Source organism: Diadema antillarum, unplaced genomic scaffold (genome assembly GCF_040938485.1).
Source record: "Diadema antillarum isolate AM-2024a unplaced genomic scaffold, OU_Dant_1.0 seq00000839_RagTag, whole genome shotgun sequence".
Taxonomy (NCBI): Eukaryota; Metazoa; Echinodermata; class Echinoidea; order Diadematoida; family Diadematidae; genus Diadema; species Diadema antillarum.
In genome coordinates, this window is record NW_027271715.1 from 492,008 (window position 1) to 511,775 (window position 19,768).

At 37.9% G+C, this 19,768-nt stretch overlaps 1 protein-coding gene across 1 annotated transcript; it reads left to right on the forward strand.

Annotated features, from left to right (window-relative positions):
• Positions 1-5,240: 5,240 nt before the first annotated feature.
• Positions 5,241-19,076, forward strand: LOC139740193 (retinol dehydrogenase 11-like). Its single transcript, XM_071650778.1, has 5 exons — positions 5,241-5,598; positions 9,054-9,296; positions 9,638-9,844; positions 10,820-11,003; positions 18,800-19,076. Exons 1-5 carry the CDS (start codon positions 5,376-5,378, stop codon positions 19,005-19,007), a joined length of 1,065 nt encoding a protein of 354 aa, XP_071506879.1. The 5' UTR covers positions 5,241-5,375; the 3' UTR covers positions 19,008-19,076.
• The last annotated feature ends 692 nt before the right edge of the window (positions 19,077-19,768 follow it).

Consider the following 19,768-nt stretch of genomic DNA (forward strand, 5'->3'; position numbering starts at 1 on the left):
AATTTGTTTCTTCGTGGGGGAAACGGAACCTCGAGACATTATTGAATTGTTTCATGATAAATATCAATTATGTTTGAATAAGTATACCTACTGCATCAGTTAATATGGGAAATTGTCTTTACTGTCGGATGTAGGGTGGTGTATATTGCATTACTACATTTTTATGAAAATGCATGGTTTGGAAGGTCTCGCTTACTGCGGCAGCCGTTTAGGGTATGTTAACCTGTTATTTGTTCATGGTATGCTGGTACACTACTTTACTACTCGTTACTAATTAAAATCATCATCAGTTGATAAGCACCCCTCTTGATTACCCTTCAGCTGAAGAAGTCAGAAAAAAAAAGATGGTATAATGAGAATAATAGTCAAACCAGACAGCAATTAATTAGATTGGCTTTGACGGTGAGAACGTACAGTGCACTACTGATGACTGGTTAAGTTCACTCCATGGATCGGTGTTTCTGCTTTATCTATTTTTTTTTCTATCAGGGAGGTATTTTTTTTTTCTATTAGGGAGATGGAAAGAGATTCCCTCTGCCTCCCTGGTTTGACTGAGCACGTGGTTTTCTCAGCATTAGTTCAGCATGCCTAAAAACAAAGATTACACGGATGACAGGCCACCAGCAGCGTTAAAAAAAAAGAGTTGACATTGCGTACAGATTTGTGGCTGACAGCAATTAATACTATACCTCCTTCCTTACCCAAGAAAACGCACCAATCAATCAATCAATCAATCAATCAATCAATCAATCAATCAATCAAGCAATCGATCGATCAATCGATCGATCAATCATTTTTTTTTTTTTGGTATAGAGCTACCAGATAAAGGAAAAGCTCAGTTAGTTAACCACGTTATAATTTTGGTGAAGAAATTGTTTTTTTTAGAAAGGAAAAATAAGACACCCCCAACGGAACATTTCATTTCATTTCAGCGGGATAAGTTAGAAGAAGAAAAGTTAGCAGTTACACGTAATACGTTGTCAATACATTTGCAAAAGTGGGAAAACTGGAAAAACAATTGAGAATTTGTTTTGCTCTTATTTAATAGAGTAGGGTCTGCTGCACATCCACCACGAAATGCCTTTCCACGCACTCGTATTTAAATATGTGTTATAGTGTATGTCAGGACACAGGTTTCAGTTGCCTTTGACGTTTTGTTGTGAGGGGGGTTTGGGAGGGGGAGGGGGGAACGGGGGTAGGGTAGTAAGAGGGAGAATGGACGGGGGTATGGGTGATGGTGGGGGGGTTGTGTGTGTGTTTTTTTGTTTTTAACAATAAACTTCAATCAATGGATATTGATATTTTAAGTTGGATTAAATGAATGCTGAAAAGAAATTATTTTTGGATTAGTGATTTAGTTAATAAAATTTGTAATGTAATGAAGGAATAAAATTAAAAAGAGAACGAGGGATTAGTAGTGTAAAAATAGAAAAGAAGAGATGTGTATATGGATTGTGTATATGGATTGTGAAAAAAATGTATCAGAGTGTATCAAAAGGTATTAAATCGATGTTAAGTTTCGGTATAAATTTTGTATCCATTGATGAAAATGATTATGAAATTGGTCCAGAGAATTTTGTATAAATTTGTTTGTATATCATGTTTCCCATTGATGAAGAATAAAATACTCTCAGAAAAAAATCAATCAATCGATCGATCGATCAATCAATCAATCAATTAATCATCAATCAATTTTTGTTTTCCACTCATGGGATGGAACACCCTCGTCAGCCAAAGGCTGGTTTCAGAGGGGTCCACACATACAGGTTACAAATACAATTATTATACATACAGTGCTCTGACAAAGATATACATCACATACATGTATGCAAAGAGCAGAAAAAAAGGTAAAGCACCATGAAGCTTGTTTCAGACGCAAAAGAAAGAAAAAGGAAAAGAAAAAAAAAGCCCTTCATCAAAATGAAAGTCACAAAGTAATAAAGTCATTAAATCCTCCCATCCTTCACACCTAGCAACTGTGCTATTGCTCCCCCCCCCCCAAAAAAAAAAAAAAAAAATACCACCAAGTGTGTTCTTCAAACGCTGTATTTATGAACTCCTCTTCTCTGACTTAAACTCCCCAAAATGATTTCTTCTCGAAAAACAGATTCTGAAGGCAGAGGTTTGTAAACATTCACACACAAACACACACAAAAGCATGAATTCAACACGCGCGCGCACACACACACTGAATCAATGACCATCACACAAGAAGGCAGTCAGTGAGTTGGGTATCGTATAACCATGGTCACATGACCCGGTCTGGACAAGCTAAGCAGTGATTGGATAGGTGTGCGTCACGAGTTCGGCACCACGAATGTGACAGCTTACGATCGAGTTATATACAGCCCACGAATCATACAGCCCATGAGTTCGACAATAAGCAAATCAGACCACCGAGTCCGACACTAGGCAAAAAAGGCCCACGAGATCGACAAAGATGCCGCGTGATGTAATGTCGGCCTCGTGTCAGACAGATGGAGTCTTTTTGCTTAGTGTCGAACTCGTGGGCCTTGTTAGCCTAGTGTCGAACTCGTGGGCCTTGTTAGCCCAGTGTCGAACCTGTAGGCTGTATGACTCGTACAGTATATTATCATGGACCTTTTCTCAATGTCAAACTCGTGGGTCGTATCACTCGTGACTGTCTGTCTTTAAGATATAACCACGATTTGATACCTAGAAAAGACGCCTTAGTCATCCCCAGCCTGAAGAATCATTAACGATTTACCGTGAGCCATAGAATGGAATATTTATGAAGAAACGTGTTTGATGATATTGTTTTGCACCATAATAACTAACAGCGAATATTCGATTGAATAAACTTCCTTTTTTTTTCGTTTGTCTCTTCGTTATTGCTGATTTCTGCTTCGCAACTCAGAAACTCACAACTCCAAATAATCACGTATTGTGGCGATGAAAGTAGACTTCATTAACCATCATAGAGAATCGATTTCTCTCAGCTTAGGATGGAAAGACGTGAAGTGGAATTTGATATCGATGAGGGATTCAAGATAACGCCGCGTATGCCATGTGCCCTATATATATGCTTGGCTGTCGACGAAACGTCTGCTATGGTGCTGTATAGTATATGCATAACGTGTGGCGACCTGTGGAGTCGGGATTTGTAGAAACGCCGGAAATGTAATAATGTCTAGCTGGGAAATGTAGATATCTCGAACATTTCATCAACGGGAAATACAACGTTTCGCCGGGAAATGTAAAACCGTTCAATTTTGCCGGGAGTGTAAAAACGCTGCCCGGAAATGATAAAATCGTAGTATTTCAACGGTATATTACGTACCGACGGTATATAGATGAATTCGATGTCGGGAACTGCAAGTGAACCTTTACCGTTTTCATTTTCTTGTAAACCCCCAAAACGAATTTTCCCCAATCTTGGCAGATAGCATCTTTATGGTGATATGATCTTACAGTAAGTTTGTTTGAGTCCCCGCCCCACCGCCGAAGGAGGGGTGGGGTGGAGTTGAAGACTCATAGTCTCTAAACTCTGAAAATTTTTATCCACTTCTGTCGAACCAAAGAAAGATAGAGCTAAGTTAGTGTGTGAAGACATTAATGAATGAAAATTCAAACTTCATATTTGATAATCGTGGATCCCGGGGTGCCCTAATAGGGGCATAAGGAGGAGGTGGGGGATTTTCCACATTTTCTTCTTGAAAAATCTAAATGACGGATTTCCACCAAACTTGGCAGATAGCATCTTTATGGTGATACTCTTAATTTGTTGAAATGATTCCCCCCCACCACCACCACCACCACCGAAGGGGAAGGGGAGAGAGTTGAAGCCTCAGAGTCCCTAAACTGTGGAACTTGTTGATTAGAAAAGATTAGAGCTAAGTTACTGCTTTGCAGACATTGATGACTGAAATTTCATGCTTGATAATGGCGGATCCAGGGGTGCCCTGATAGACGCGGGGGGGGGGGGGAGGAGGCGGAATTTCCACTTTTTTGAAAACATTTTTGACAGATTTTCCCCAAACTCAATTGAGTTCGGTTCCCATTATCTCATTTCCCTGCCCTATTCAACACCCCCCCCCCCCCCATGGCATTAGTGACCCTTCGAGATCAAAATGGGATTCAATTACCTTAGTGATGCTATCTGCCAAGTTTGGTGAACATCCATCATAGATCATGCTTTCAAGAATGTACAGAAAATGTGAAAAATCCCCTCCTTCCCCTCACCCCAATCAGTTCACCCCTGGATCCGCCATAATCACGCTTGAAATTCTTCAGAGCACTAACTCAGCTCTGTCTTTTTCGATTCGACGGAAGAAGATTTTTTTTTAAAAATCCAGAGTTGAGGGACTCGGACTAAATTCAACTCATCCCCGCTTCGGCGATGTAGGGTAGGGGGCTCGATTTAAGAAATTAAGATGATATTACCATAGAGATGCTATCTGCCAAGTTTTGTGATTTTTTTTTTTCAAGAAGACGCAGAAAAAGTGGAAAATCCCCTTCCTCCCCTCACCCCCCCCCCTCCCCCCATGCAGTGCACCCCTGAATCCGCCATAATCAAAACATGAAATTGAATTAGGGACTCGAGGCTTAACTCCTCCCCCCCCCCCCCCCCCCCCACCGTCGGCGGGGGGGGGGGGGCTTATTTAAACAAATTAAGATCATATCGCCACAAAGATGCTATATGCCAAATTTGGTGAAAATCCGTTGTGAGGTTTACAAGAAAATAAAAACGGTAAAGATTCATGAGCAGTTTTAATTGTTAAACATCGAGGTCATCCATATACCGTAGGTACGTAATACTGTTGAAGTAGGCCCCTACATGATTTTAACATTTCACGGCAGCGTTTTCACATTTCTCGGCAAAATTGAACGTTTTTACATTTACCGGCGAGACGTTTTTACACATTTTTACATTTCCCTGCGTTTTTACAAAACCCGGCGAGACTTTTCTACTAACACAAATCTCGGCGTTACGACAAATCTCAGCTCCACACGCCCCAATGCCCCTTCACTCAATTAACCAATTCAAAATTTATCATATTCCTTTCCTGGATATATAACATTATGAACGTGATACACGTCTACGATTTGTTCTACATTGTCCGAGTACGCCAGCGACCAAAGTTCAATTCACAGCCATTTTCCTTTGCCTAGACGTAAACAAATACTCGATCTTGAAAATGAAAGTGAAACTGACTTTTCAACCTTTCAACTCGCACTTCCAGATGTGCAGGGTAAAATATGGCTACACATCATAAAATTAGAAAGTTGAAGTAAGCTTATACTACTCAGTAAAGTATTTTCGGCTTGATAATTGCACTTCCAAACGCCTGGTGCAAAGGTTTACACTCGAACGACAATTTCATGAGGTCAAGTTGGGCAGTGGATTCGTGCCGATGATCATGATGGAAGCTGCCAAAGCAGTGCTCGTGTTTTGCAAAGATCTACTCCAGCAGGAGGCCGAGTGGTTCCAGGCCGCCTCTCTCCCGGTGAAAATTGCTGTGAGTAGCGCTGGTGTTGTGGCTGCCACTTACGGAGTGTACTATGCGTGGTTCTTTAGCGGCGTACGACGTGTGAGGAGCAGTGTTCGTTTGGATGGCAAGACAGTTATCATTACTGGTAAATCTAAATTCCACATTTATGAAGTCCACAATAGAGCTAATGCGAATTGGTCACGCAACATCGCATTTCACCTATTCTATCAGCGTTGTATAAATAGCAGGTATATCCACAGGCCCGATACAGTACGTGCCTTTTTTTTACAACACAAATCAGAAGTAGAGGCCGGCATATGATTCTACAGCACGCACTATAGTGAGGAAGAGAATTCAAGTCTATGATTCCTAACCTCAGTAAATTGAAGTACACTTGTATTCGCTGGACTTTGGGTGAGGAGTGCTTTACACACTGTTTTTAGATGCCCATCTCTATGGTCCTATCCTCTATATCACAACACGTTTGCCACCGTTGTCCATTAAGTATATTCAATACAATAATTTATTAATCGACCCATGCCTGCCACTCCCCCGTCACCCCCCCCCCCCCCCCCCCGGGCATCATTGTTCAGTGTGATCGTTTTGGGTTTTTCAGAGTATTGGTTTCTCCGGTCTACGACCACAATAAATTCCACAAATCTATACATGGAGCTTGCCGATTTATGTTCTACATGATGTGAAATTAAGAAAATCGTCTCGAAGGCATTATTTGCACCATTTGTAGATGAAACAAAAACCCAGCTTTAGTGCTTAAAATAATTTCTAAAATGTGAGTTAGAGATAGAAACAACCAATGTAAAATTATTACTCAGTATAATCCGTGTTAAGCGTTAAGCATTGTTAACTAATCAAAAATGTGATAGGTAGCTATAATAAAATTGTTTCTAGAATAAACCGTCCATACATGATGGGTTGTTTTCTGATACAACTGACCTACACATGCATCAAATGTGATAATTCAAACATTTTTTACAATCAGTGCTCCTAATGATTAACGACTCTTAAACACAAAAACTCGACCTCCACACGAGTACATGAAAAAAGGTTATTTTCCTTGAGATTTTCGATAAGGGAATGTTGCAGTTGCAGTATGGCATGATCATGAGGTAATATACGGACATATCTGCAATGATAGGCCCTAAGACCACAGGTGCCTCATGAAGAAGACATTCTCATCCCAAGGAACCCCAGTGACGCACAGATTTTCAGACTTTTACATTTGAACAAATACGAATAAGTAATACTGAGTGACTAGGGTGAGGAATAATAATGTTTTCAAAATTTGTATCAATTGCAATGAACAAGGATGATGACATGGCAGCCTCACCATACATAAATGCATGAGTTGGGGCTTAAGGAAGCAGAACAAAGGAAGAATTAAGGCATGCAAAGATTCTACACTGGTCATTTTTGGTGAACTTGTTAAGCAAGCAGCGTTGTAATGGAATTACACTAATGGAATTACACTATATGCACTACATTTCTGAAATATGTGAGGCTCCCATGTCATCAACACTGTTCAGTGTAAGTAAAGATTTTCAGATTATTGGTTTCTCTGCTTATGAAGGGCCGCAATCAATTCAACAAGTCTATTCATGGAGCTGTTGAATTATGTGCTACATGATGTGAAATTGGGAAAATCGTCTGGAGTGCTCCTTTAATTCTAGGTCCTTAAACAAATAGCATGTTTATACCACTCAACCTTTCATTGCTACGAGCGAACCTTTGATTCATGCCACTTCGTGGGTAGATTGAATTCCGCGGACCTATAGGGCAAAATGCATGTTTGCTTGCGAACAAAAGACATTGTTAGTCACATGAGCAACACGGAGACAAAGTTACGCTCAGTCGTGTGGAAGGTGCATTCCAGTGTCTTATATTAAATGGGCTATAGGCCTAGTCAAATACCATTTTCACGGAACAAATGACAAACGATACCAAACGATTGAATAATCATATTTTTTACGCAGTCGATAGGATGAATTTGCCTATTCCATGCAATGTGAAAAAACAGATTTGAATAACCCATATATAACAGAATAATAATGATGATGAATTTTTGTTGTCGGGAACATGTACCAAGCGTTCCACCCTCAGGGTTTGAAATGCTATTTCGGGAGGCTATAAGTCCGTCGACTTCGTCTCGGGACTTATAACCTCCCTCAATAGCATTTCAAACCCTTCGGGTGGAACAATCGGTATGCTCCCTCCCCCGCCAGTCATCATCTATATATTGTTAAACATAGTAGGCCCCTGCTTTATAGCAAAGAGTCAACAGATGGGATCATGAGTAGGATATTGGTTTGGCAGGGTTTTGTGGGCGTATCCAAGCAATTTTGAAGAAAAATGGAAAAAATGTTATAAGGTATTTAAAGATGTCTAGATGCAGACTTTATTCGTTTCGCCACATAAGTGATATGTTGAGGGATATCATGCCTAAACACAAATCAACATGCATTTGCATGACATAGGTCCTTTAAGACGAAACTTGGTAAAAGTGGCTGAGCTTTAAAATGACTTTTGAACCGTAAAAGATCGATTAGATATTACAGATACTGGTTGCAACCCATCAGTGTATTGAACGAAGTATAAACATCACGCTATAAAAGCAAACAAAATTAGACAGTAGAGCCTACATATGCGGTCAGATAACATACACAATATTTATTTCAGACGTGGCCACTTCACCATTATTACCTATAATCTACTTGAAAGAAATGATACTGAGTTGTTTCCCTGTAGAGCCATTTCGGATTTACCTCATGGCGATTATGAAATTCAGAAACAAAATGTAATAGAGTCTTTAAACGAGACTATGACCCAGACGCATTATCTGATCATTCACCTTTCAAACTCCCATGGAGTGCCTGTACGTGTTTTTCCAGCAATCAATTCAACAAACCACGCACTAAGAATAACTATACATGGATTTAACGAAACTGATTCATTCTCTCATATCAAATCACCTCCAACTAAATTGTACACTATTCAGTTATCACTCATATCAATGACCGTATATATGCTATATGATAGTTTTTGAACTATTAAGGATCAAAGGTGGTAAATGTTTTTTGTAACATCTAGTATTTTACACAGTTCGCACATTCAGTCGTTTGATCACTCCCTAATGCATCATGCAAGATTTGTCTATGATTGTACTAGGAGATAAACCAAAAGCAGAGGGTTTCACAGACAGCTTCGGTATACAAATTACAGGATTTGCGTTTGATACGAAAACATGAAAAGAAAGATCTTTTCTGCATATCTCAATGTTTTGCATATCTTAATGTTCTTTTTGAATGAATCATGCACACAACGAATCATCTGTTTAAGTAATTCGTAACTTTGTGCTCTGAAATAGCACAGTATGACCTGAAAATATGAACATTTATCCGTTTTCTCAAATATTCTGCCTGGAATGTTCAATTTTGTAGGCTTTATTTGCCTAATGTCCAGCTAATTGGGCCTTTTTGGCTTAGTCTCGAGCTCTTGGGCTGTATGAATCGTTGGCTGCATGACTCATGGACCTTTTTTCTTTTTCAATGCGGCGTTCGTGGGCTATTTTCCCCCTCCTTCCAGGTGCCAATGCTGGCATCGGACGCGAGACGGCCGTGGACCTAGCCAGCCGTGGGGCGCGGGTTATCATGGCTTGTCGCAACCCGACCAAAGCCCAAGCAGCTCTGGCAGAGGTCCGCCAGAGATCAGGAAGCGACAACGTGGTCTTCAAACAGGTGGACACGTCTGACCTCAAGTCGGTTCGAGCTTTCGCTGATCAGATCTTGAAGGAGGAGGACCGACTCGATATCCTCATCAACAATGCAGGTGAATGAAAGATTCTTTTATTTGCTAATTGGCTCATTATTGACCTCAACGTAGGTATTGGCAGTCTACTTCATCAACATAACATTTTTTTAAAGTTCTTACATTATCAATCAAATAAAGGTAGACTTTTATTTCGATTAAGAAATATTTCAATTTTACAGTTCTTCATCAGTCAAACATCACTGAAACCGGACATACTCCTACCAGTACTTTATTACATAAAATAATAATGATTGTTGTAATTAGAATTCGGACCGATACACACATGTCATGATGATTATGCGCTTGAACAATAGAAAGGAATAGAAGCAAGACTTAATTCGATTAGTCAACCCGTCTAGGGATCGGCGGAGCAAGGAAGATGTTGACACCGGAGGGCTTTGAGCTGGTCATGGCGACCAACCACGTTGGTCACTTCGTTCTCACCATGACACTGATTGACCTGCTAAAGAAGAGCGCCCCCAGTCGGATCATCAACGTCTCTTCACTCGCTCATACGTGGTACACTGATCAGCCTGGAATGGACTTCAGCAACAAATCGGGTGATGGTTAGAAACAAACTGATCGAACCCATAAGCCCGAATTCATGAAGGAGGTACAATCTTGTCCATGATTTAAACCGTGGACTGCAAAGACTGTAGTATTTTATGGGGCTCCAATAGTGTTGCATGGCCTATTTCGATACGAAATCAGTCATTTCGTCGACGAAATGACCATTTCGTTAACGAATGATCATTTCGTCAACGAAATGACTGATTTCGTAACGCCTGGGATAGGCCATGCGACACTTGTCGCCCCATAAAAAACTACGGTCTTTGTGTATGATTGAAACCATGGACAAGATTGTACCATCTTCGTGAATTCGGGCCACACAGATTGTGTCATTACTCATGACCAGGATTTCTGATCCATGACGTTTTGTTCCATATAATCTCTCAGTGGTTCTACTCTGAGTTTGCTAATTGGGGACAACTGACAGAATACACTCGGCACTTTCTGAAAGACGATATTTCAAATTTGAAAGAAATTTTAATTTCATGTTCACCAAATCAAAAGAATGAAAGACTGAATTTTGTTGGTTTCTTTGGTTTGAAAGCCAGAAAAGCACACAACAGTCTCAAAAGGACTTGCCCTAAGCTTTCCAACGCTTACATTCGTGACTGAGAAGAATGGCATGAATAGTTTTGTTGATACAGGTGACCAGACTTTGTTACAGAAAAATAGCATGTTACAAAAAAAAAAGCAAACAAGCAAGATGGATAATGTAGATAATTCTTACTCTACAAAATAGAATACTTCTATGCTACATGATATAGGTTTGTGAAGTGATTATCATACTGTTATTTCTCCTCGATATTCTCCATATTATTATCTAAGATTTCATATCACCAGCGTTTATGGAGAAAGACATGCCACAAGTTGTCCTTCAATCAAGCCATTATAATCTCGAAACAGTCACTTGAAGCTTTACACAACCCTTAAAAAGATTTCTTTCCTTGTTTGCTTTCATGTGTGTCTCACAGGGTTAGATGGCTTTCAATTTTACATCAGAAGCAAACTGGCCAATGTGATTTTTTCCAAAGAGTTAGGGCGCCGCCTAGCGGGCACTGGTGTTACCGCTTACTCGCTGCACCCAGGAGCCATATACACCAGCATCTGGCCGACGGACAAGCTGTGGCTGTATTACTTCTTGCGACCACTTTTATGGTGAGTGTGATGTTGGGGGTAAACTGACGGTATTCAGGATTGAGCATCACTTTCATCTTTGGTTGATTTTTTTTTTCTGTTGTAAAATATCTCATAATCATGACACGTCAACGTGTCATATAGGCAAGACTGTCTATACATTTTAAAATGTTAGGGTTTATTGTGGGCCTTCGTGCGTATACGGCATTATCCTGCTCTTTAAGAGAAGATTAGATGATACATATGTATTACGTTCAGAAGTGGAGTAAAAATCAGCACAAAGCATACACACACACACACACACACACACAAATAATTGACCCTGGTCGAAAAACTAAAACCAGTTGGCAGCTGGTACTGGTTCCAGTTAATTCCAGTTAAGGCAACTTGTTTCAATATGGAAAGAGGAATATGTGACTAGAATCAACTGGTATCCATTCAACTGGTATCAACTGGTATCCGTTCAACTGGAATCAACTGGTATGGACTGGGATCAACTGGGATCCAGTTGACAAAATTATTTTGTGCTGAATTATTTTGATGTATGGGAGCTTACCAGAATGTACAATGTCAAGTAGGCCTACATCTACAGGCTTAGTCTACATCCTATATATACCTTGAAGTTGAAGTTTATTGACTCAATGACCCTCATGGAGTACAATACTAATTGCAAATTAATCTACATGTACAAAATAGAGGAATTTAAAATATAATTTTAACATGTATACATGTATAACACAAATGTATACAAGATATCAGCATATCTACTACAATTTGCGTAAAAGTATGTTATGAATAGTCCCATATACAAATGTAAAGCTATTTCTAGAAAATTACGAACAATGCAGGCACTGCCTGATGCAAATAATCATACAATGGATACATGAACTAAATCAAACGAAATAATAAAGTGTACAGTAAAGGACATTATTACTTTACATAACCTCGAGATATTCGACCAAGTCTTTTTCTTAGTGGAATTAAACTATTTTATTGATCGTATTTAAATGTTTTAGGATATTCCCTTCTTGAAAATGTTTTACATTCCGTCTTAAAGAAGGGACATACAAACAAATAATGGAATGAATCATCAATATCGTTTTAGAACAATGAGTACACAGCCGTTCAATTCTTGGAATGTCTTTGTAACGCCCAGACACTATTCGAAGCCTATGATTGAAGCAACCTAATTATTACCTTGGATATTGCATTCATTAATATATAGGGGCATTTAGTTGTAATGTTTTAAGCCATGGTTACCAAGTAGATTACACTTTTATTATAAAAAAATATGACAATACCTCGTCAAAGGCACAAGCTAAAATCGTGAATATCACGGCAATAACATTAAATGAATATTATTTCTAATACATTTCAGAGTTTATTGCAAAGTTATTATATTATATTGAATCTAACCATCTTTTATCTATTTTTACGAATAGGATTTGAATAGCGTATGAATATTCATGACCAATAGAACCAGTAGAAACCAATAGAAACCAACTGGGATCAACTGGATTAAAACTCCACTGTTAGTTACTGAGTGTTAAATATGGAATGAAATTGTAAGCAAGTCCAGTCAGGTACATAGGTTTCAAGTGTCATCTAACCGTTTGCATACATATTGATTACACACATGCACACGTACAAACACACACAAACTGGTCTCAATACTGTTGATCAGTTGAAATGTCAGCTGATTTCACTTGGTACCAGATGAATTTAGTTATGAGTCCAAGTTTAATCATTCTAGATGTTTTTGTTTTGTTTTATTTTTTTTTTAAGCGATACCAGCTGGTATGAAATTCCCGAGCTGGCTGCAAAGTGTGTTAACTGGAGTCAACTACAATCCAAAATTTGGTCCAAGCTTATTTCAGCTTGCTACAAAATGTTTTAACTGGAGGCAACTGCAGTGTAGTATGCTTTTAGGGTAGCGTGCCAGTTTATTCCACTTCTTTCATCTGGAGTCAACTGAAAGCATCTGGTACATGCTACCAGATTCGTGAACTGAATTCAAAAAGTAGACTTCAACTGGCACCAAGTAAAAATCGAACTGGCATCAGCTGGTACCAGTAAAACCTCAACTGGTATCAGTAGGCACACATTAAGACTTCAACTGGTATCATTTGGTACCAAAAACACTTCAGCTTGTATCAACACCAGTAAACTTCAATTGGTATCAACTGGTACACAGCGAGACTTGAACTGGTATCAACTTGTCATCAAGACTTTCACGATGTGTCAACTGGCAAGCAGTCCAGTCAACTGCAACTGGTATAAACTGGTACCAGCATAACTTCAACTGGTACCAGTTGAAACCAGTTAAGACCAGTCAAAACCAGTATAAAGACCAGTTAAAAATGTTAATTGGTTTCTACTGGTTTCTACTGGTTTTTCGACCTGGGGAAGCCCTAGTAGAATGTTGAGGAATGTGAAGCTTCGCTCTATTTTTTTAACAAGATAATAGCAGGAACCACGTGTCATATGAGGTTATGACCTCATGAGCTCACTTCATATTCCATTGGCCTATACATAAATCTTCTCTAAATTTCTCTTTAGGTATAACACAAAGAACCATTTTTGTTGTTGCTGCTGTCGTAAGCTAACAGTGATCATGTATGTCTTTTGAAAGAGCTTGAGATGCTTAGTCCTCGACCAAAAGTCCTCAATACAATTTCTTTTTATAGTGTTGTTCCTAAACGAATGGGGAAGTTGAGAGTCAATTACATCATGATCTTAGGTAATTTGCATAATGTTCAAATTCATGATATTCTTCCGTCGAGATATTTTCATTGCAACTGATTGACAAATTGCCCTACATCGACGTAAATAACGAATAAGCACTGAAGTGATCCTCCCGATCCTGATCAGGTCGTAGGTTCGAATCCTGCTCGAGTATGTACGCCCAAGATTTGTTTTTTTATCATGGCTACTACTAACATTGATCAATTCAGTGCTTATTTACGTCGATGTAGGGCAATTTGTCAATCAGTTGCAATTGCATAATGTTGTTTGCAACTAATATCACATGTTTAGTGAAAACGGGTGAAATCTCATAGTCACAGCAGACGATATGGCTTGTTGATTACTTATTTATTCATTTATTTATTCAGTCTTCTTTAAAAACAGGGTAGTCTTTTCAGAATCAAAAGGCCTGCTTTTAAAAAGAGCCCTGTTAACATAGATATAACAATTACACATCGAAACATATTTGCATAAGTGTAAACAAAAAAAAAGTAATTACATCAAAACCAAAATATACCAAGTCAAAAATACAATAACAACTAAACAGAAAAAAAAAACCAACAACAACAAACAAACAAGCAAACGAAACAGAAACCATTACTTAAATACGGTTCAGATATAGTAGTACAAAACACACAAATTTTAGTCTTCCAAAATTCGGATACAAATATGGTGGTGATACAAACAACAAAACAAACACACAGACACACACGCACACACACACACACACACACACAGACAAAACAAAAGTTCAGCCTATGCTTATTATGACACCTCAACTTCCACTCATCCCAATCTCCTATATTCATACTATACAGTGAAAATTTAATAACTGCTTCACAATGTGACTATAATTAAATCTTTACTCCGGTTACTGTTATACGTTTACACCAGCTTCTTTAAAGGTCCAGTTTACCTTTGGGAGCAATGATTTCGAAAATGTTCAAGATTTCACATTTGATGCATTTGATGTGTAGGTCTGTTGTATCACAAACCATCCTACAATATCAAATTTTCACAATAAAACCTAAAATATAAGGAGATATCTCCTTTTTTCTCAACAAACCATAACTGTAAATTCGACGGTTTTATAGTCTGGAAGCATTCTTATTTAAACTATTATTCACATTTTGTGTATTTAACAATACTTAACGTCGATTATACGGATTAAAGTTTTTACAGTGGATTCATTTAAGAGTACATTATATATCTACTGTTGTGTGAAAATTATTTGCTTCAGAACGGTCTCATATTCAAGTAATGTGCAGATTAATGCCCCGTCACTGACCAGGGACGCTTACCTGGAAACATTAAACTGCACATTACTTGAATATGAGACCATTCTGAAGCAAATAATTTTCACACAAGAATAGATATATAATGTACTCTTAAATGCACAAGGATTGGAACAATCTTCCCTCAGCATTCCCACTGATTCCCACTAATCAGTTACTAGCCATCCCCTTTAACTCACATTTCAGAACTATTTTAAAGCACAAATGTTGGGTATTTATTTCATCTACATATGGTAAATTATGCCTTAAAAACAACACTACTAATAACTCCTTTGTCTTAAGTTAAATCCGTGGGTACAGTTTACGGTCGGGGTTTGATTAAAGTCCAAAATACATTCCTCTCCGAAATAAACAAAACTCACAGTCTTATGAGGAATTTGCCTCCATGGTCATTGAACGCGAAACAATTCCCGACGTTCGCCGCGAATACCGAGTAATTTACTCAACCCTTCATCGAGGCGACGATTTCCCGACGTACAGTACACAAGTGGATTTCTTTCCCTATGATCTCGAAGTGGCGCCCGAGATTAATTCTTGCGAGCTGGGGTTTCCTAACTCGGGTTGTATAGATCACCCGCTGTTGACCCAAGTTAACGCTATCTACAGTAACGAAATCACCATGACATAAAAACTACCTAGAATCTACCCCTCATACCATGGCATTACTACAGTTAATGGTAGACGCAAATCCAAAATTATTTAAATTACCAGTGTAAACTTAACTATCATTTTGATGCCTGCAGAAGAAAATTACATATTTTCAGATGCTTTATATAAAAACTAGTCTAAATAATATAATATACAAAACTATCTGACTCCAGTTGAGCATTTATCTTGCCTAATGCTCCCTTATACATTATTACAATATTTATAAACTCTTCAGCACTTGGCCTGAAGATAAGTAAGCATTATGCCAGTAACCACCATACATGCTGCCTTCTTACAAATTTAACCATCTATATTGAAACAGTACAGTGGAGTAACTTCTCTGCAATTCACGTTATCACATACAACACATCATAATTCAAACTGTTTTCAAATAGCTCGCGCTATATAATTGGCTGTTTATATAATATTTCATCATTTTACCGTGCAAAGTAGTCTCAATGATAACTCTGTGATAATTTAGTGATAATTTACGGCAAAAGGATATACAAACTTACAGTTTGTCTGATGACTAGAAGCTGCTGTCACTCGACTTCGTCTCATCTGCTCAAGCCGTTACCAGCAGGCCCTAGCAGACGATTTTCATAATTTCACATCATGTAGTACATAAATCCACAACTCCATGTATAGATTTGTGGAATTTATTGTGTTTCTTGAGCAGAGAAACAATAGCTTGAAAAACCTTAAACAAATTACACTGAACAAGGGTGATGACATAGGAGGTTCACATATTTAAGAAATGTAGCAGTGTAATTCCATTACAATACCGCTTGCTTGCGAGTTCACCTGTGTATAATCTATGCATGCCTTCTTCTTTTGTTCTGCTTCCTTAAGCCCCAACTCATGCATTCTTATGGTGACTCTGCCATGTCATCATCCTTGTTCATTGCAATTTGTTCTAAATTTTGAAAATATTCTTATTCTTCATCCCAATTATCACAAATTCTGAAACTCTGTCCTCAGTACAACTAATTTATAGTTGTTCAAATGTAAAAATCTGAAAATCATCCGGAGGTCTCCTTTAAGATATCGGTCTTGCCTTTCCAAAATCTAGGCTCCTAATGCATGTAGTGACAAATTTTTTCTACTACTACCGTTACGCCCTTCACAAAAATTCTAAGCTACCACTGACAAACAAAAGGGTGTTATCTTCACCTGGATAGGAGCATGCCTGCGTATAAAAATCTGGCCTAGCAACAACACATTGCTGAAATGATAAAAATGCCAGGCTGCCAGTGTAAAGCAGCACTGTGCTGGGGGAGTCAAGTATTGACATAGAATAATGCTAATCATTCACCACTCAATGGCCCGAATTCACGAAGGTGGTACAAATGAAACCATGGTTTAAACCGTGGACAAAAACCATGGAGCGCCAAGTGTTGCATGGAATATTTCGTTATGAAATCAGTCGTTTTGTCGATGAAATTATTATTTTGTAACGAAATGACAACATTTTGTGACTAAATGAACATTTCGTCCACGAAATGATAATTTCGCTAACGAAACGGTCATTTTGTCGACGAAATGACCACTTTCGTAGCGAAATATTCCATGCAACACTTGGCACTCCATGGTTTTTGTCCATGGTTTAAACCATGTGTGCCTTACTGGGACAATAACAACAACAACAACAACAACATATTCTGACTTCATGGCAATAACCACAGTGGCTATGCATGATGGATATGAACAAAGATCAGGGAAGAAATGACTTGTAACACTCATTACCCAGTACTTTTAGTCTGATTTAAATCAAATCACCTGCTTCTTACCTGTTTCAGCTGTTAGATTTAAATGATATTGTACTCAATTAGTCGGTTCATTTGACTTTGTGTTACATTTATGTATATGAAAAAGAAATGTAGAAAGAAAATCAATCAATAAATGTAATTTCGAGAAATGTAATAATCTGAGTTTAGGGTGTTTGACTTCAGTGAATTATACTCAGAGGATCCAAAATAAATCCCTTATAACCGACAATATCAGCCCTTTTCAACAACTCGCATTTTTAACGTTACTTTTTAATGAGTACTTATTTTTCCATTCACTGCAAAAGCACACATAGATATACTTCAAGAAAAAAAACCTCACACGGACCAGATCAACTTTAGATAAAAGCTTACTGACATGCTAGCTGAGACAAAGTAATAGTGTGTCCTCTCACTCGGCAGTGGCTCTTTTTTAAATCAAAGAAATGATGTCTCTTTTTTTTTTTTGATACGTTAAAACTGAAGTGATTTTTGGCGGAAAAGGTCACCCAGTTTCTCCTTATATCATACTTTTACTAGTAGACTTTGACATACGGTTTGACTCCGCATTAATACATACAGCAAAGTCAGAAAGGTATTAGAAAAATTTTAAGTTTACCTTAAATAACTCTTTATTAAGTATGGAACATTCTCTGAGTGTTAAGTTTGTTTTCCTTTTGAAACTTTCGAATGCTTCTTTACACTTCTCTAATAATGTTGAAAAAAAAACAAATTATTTGGAATCACAACGACTTCTTTGTAAAACTATTTGTGTGTGTATGTGTGTGTGTTTGTGTGTGTGTGTATGTGTGTGCCTGTAATGAAAACACCGTTTACAAATACAATCGCTTACGATATCTGCTCCGGAGTTTGCCTGAAATAATAGATGTTATGCCTGCTATCAGTATTCAATTTCGTAGTGATTTATGGCATCAAACAGATTCATGCGATTTTCTTTGCTCAGTGTGAATAATTCTGTTCACAGTTACAACTGCAATGTTTCAAATATATTTTGCGACGTTTGGAATAATCCATACATTGTTTGCAAACAAAGGAAGGTTATCCTGAAGTGCATTAACAATAAGTGTCTATGCTGATTGGACTGAAGAGAAGTTAGTTATATTTTGAAAGATTTTGGTAGCATATTTCTCAGATAATGTATTTGATATATGTCCGATGAAGCACAAATATCAAATTTTACAATATCTTATGAAAAAAAAGTTGCCTTATAATAGATGATCTCAAGATCATGTACGAGCTGTTGACAGATTACGTCACCAGTTATCTATGCTTATTTTAACCTCCTCTGTCCTAAATTTTGTTGTTGTACCAGCACTTTACTTCTCTCAAATTATTCATGTAGGCTTTGCTTGTTAAGCGAAAAGGACGGAGCCCAGACAACGATCCACTGTGCCGTCGACGAATCGGTCACACAACATAACGGTGGATATTTCGCAAACTGTCAGCTGGCCAAAGAGGCTAAGGAGGCCAATGATATGGCTCTTACGAAGCAGCTCTGGGATGTAAGCTGCGAAGCGACTGGGATCGACCCTAACGTACTTCAGGTCTGAGGTTTTTTCCTGTCTGACGAGCTCCACTACATCTTGTTACATGTATTCCAAGTTTTGTTGTTGTTGTTGTTGTTGTTATTTTTATTGTTATTATCATTATTATTATCATCATTATTATTATTATCATTATTATTATCATCATTATAATTATCATCATCATCATATTTTTGTTTTTGTTTTTGTTTTTTGCTCTCTGATGTAAAATGTTTGTCGTGAAGTGACGTTCTTCGTGATTTATAAACGTTTTAGGTCCACGAGGATCACAGCTATAAAGGAAGGTTAGCTATAGGACTGTTTAAAGGACTTCGGGCCTTTAAAGGTACAGTTTATCATTGGGAGCAATGATTTGAAAATATTCAAGATATCACATTTGATACATATGTGTAGGTCAGTTAATGTATCACAAAACATCCTACCATGTAAAAAATTTGCAATAAAGCCTAAGATATCAGGAGATATCACTATTTCCATCACTAAATCATAACTGTGGACGGTTTAGTCTAGAAAGTTTTATCATAAGTATTGTTCACATTTTGTATATTCATCAATACTTAATATTGATTATACTGATTCAAATTTTTACATTGGTTGTTTCTATCCCTAATGCACATAAAAAGAACTATTTAAGAGTTGTTTGTTGTTGTTTTAAAGAAAGAAAGAATGGACTAAGGGAGGTATTTTAAAGCACTAAAGCTGGATTTTTCTTTCATCTGCAAATGGCAAATAATGCCTTTAATCAGACTGAAAATAGCACAGAAATT

Bases quoted from the DNA above. Each gene is read 5' to 3' on its own strand.
- LOC139740193 (XM_071650778.1), top strand. From the start codon at position 5,376: ATGATCATGATGGAAGCTGCCAAAGCAGTGCTCGTGTTTTGCAAAGAT. The intron at 5,599-9,053 runs GTAAATCTAAAT...CCCTCCTTCCAG, and splicing joins CAAGACAGTTATCATTACTG to GTGCCAATGCTGGCATCGGA. The intron at 9,297-9,637 runs GTGAATGAAAGA...CAACCCGTCTAG, and splicing joins TATCCTCATCAACAATGCAG to GGATCGGCGGAGCAAGGAAG.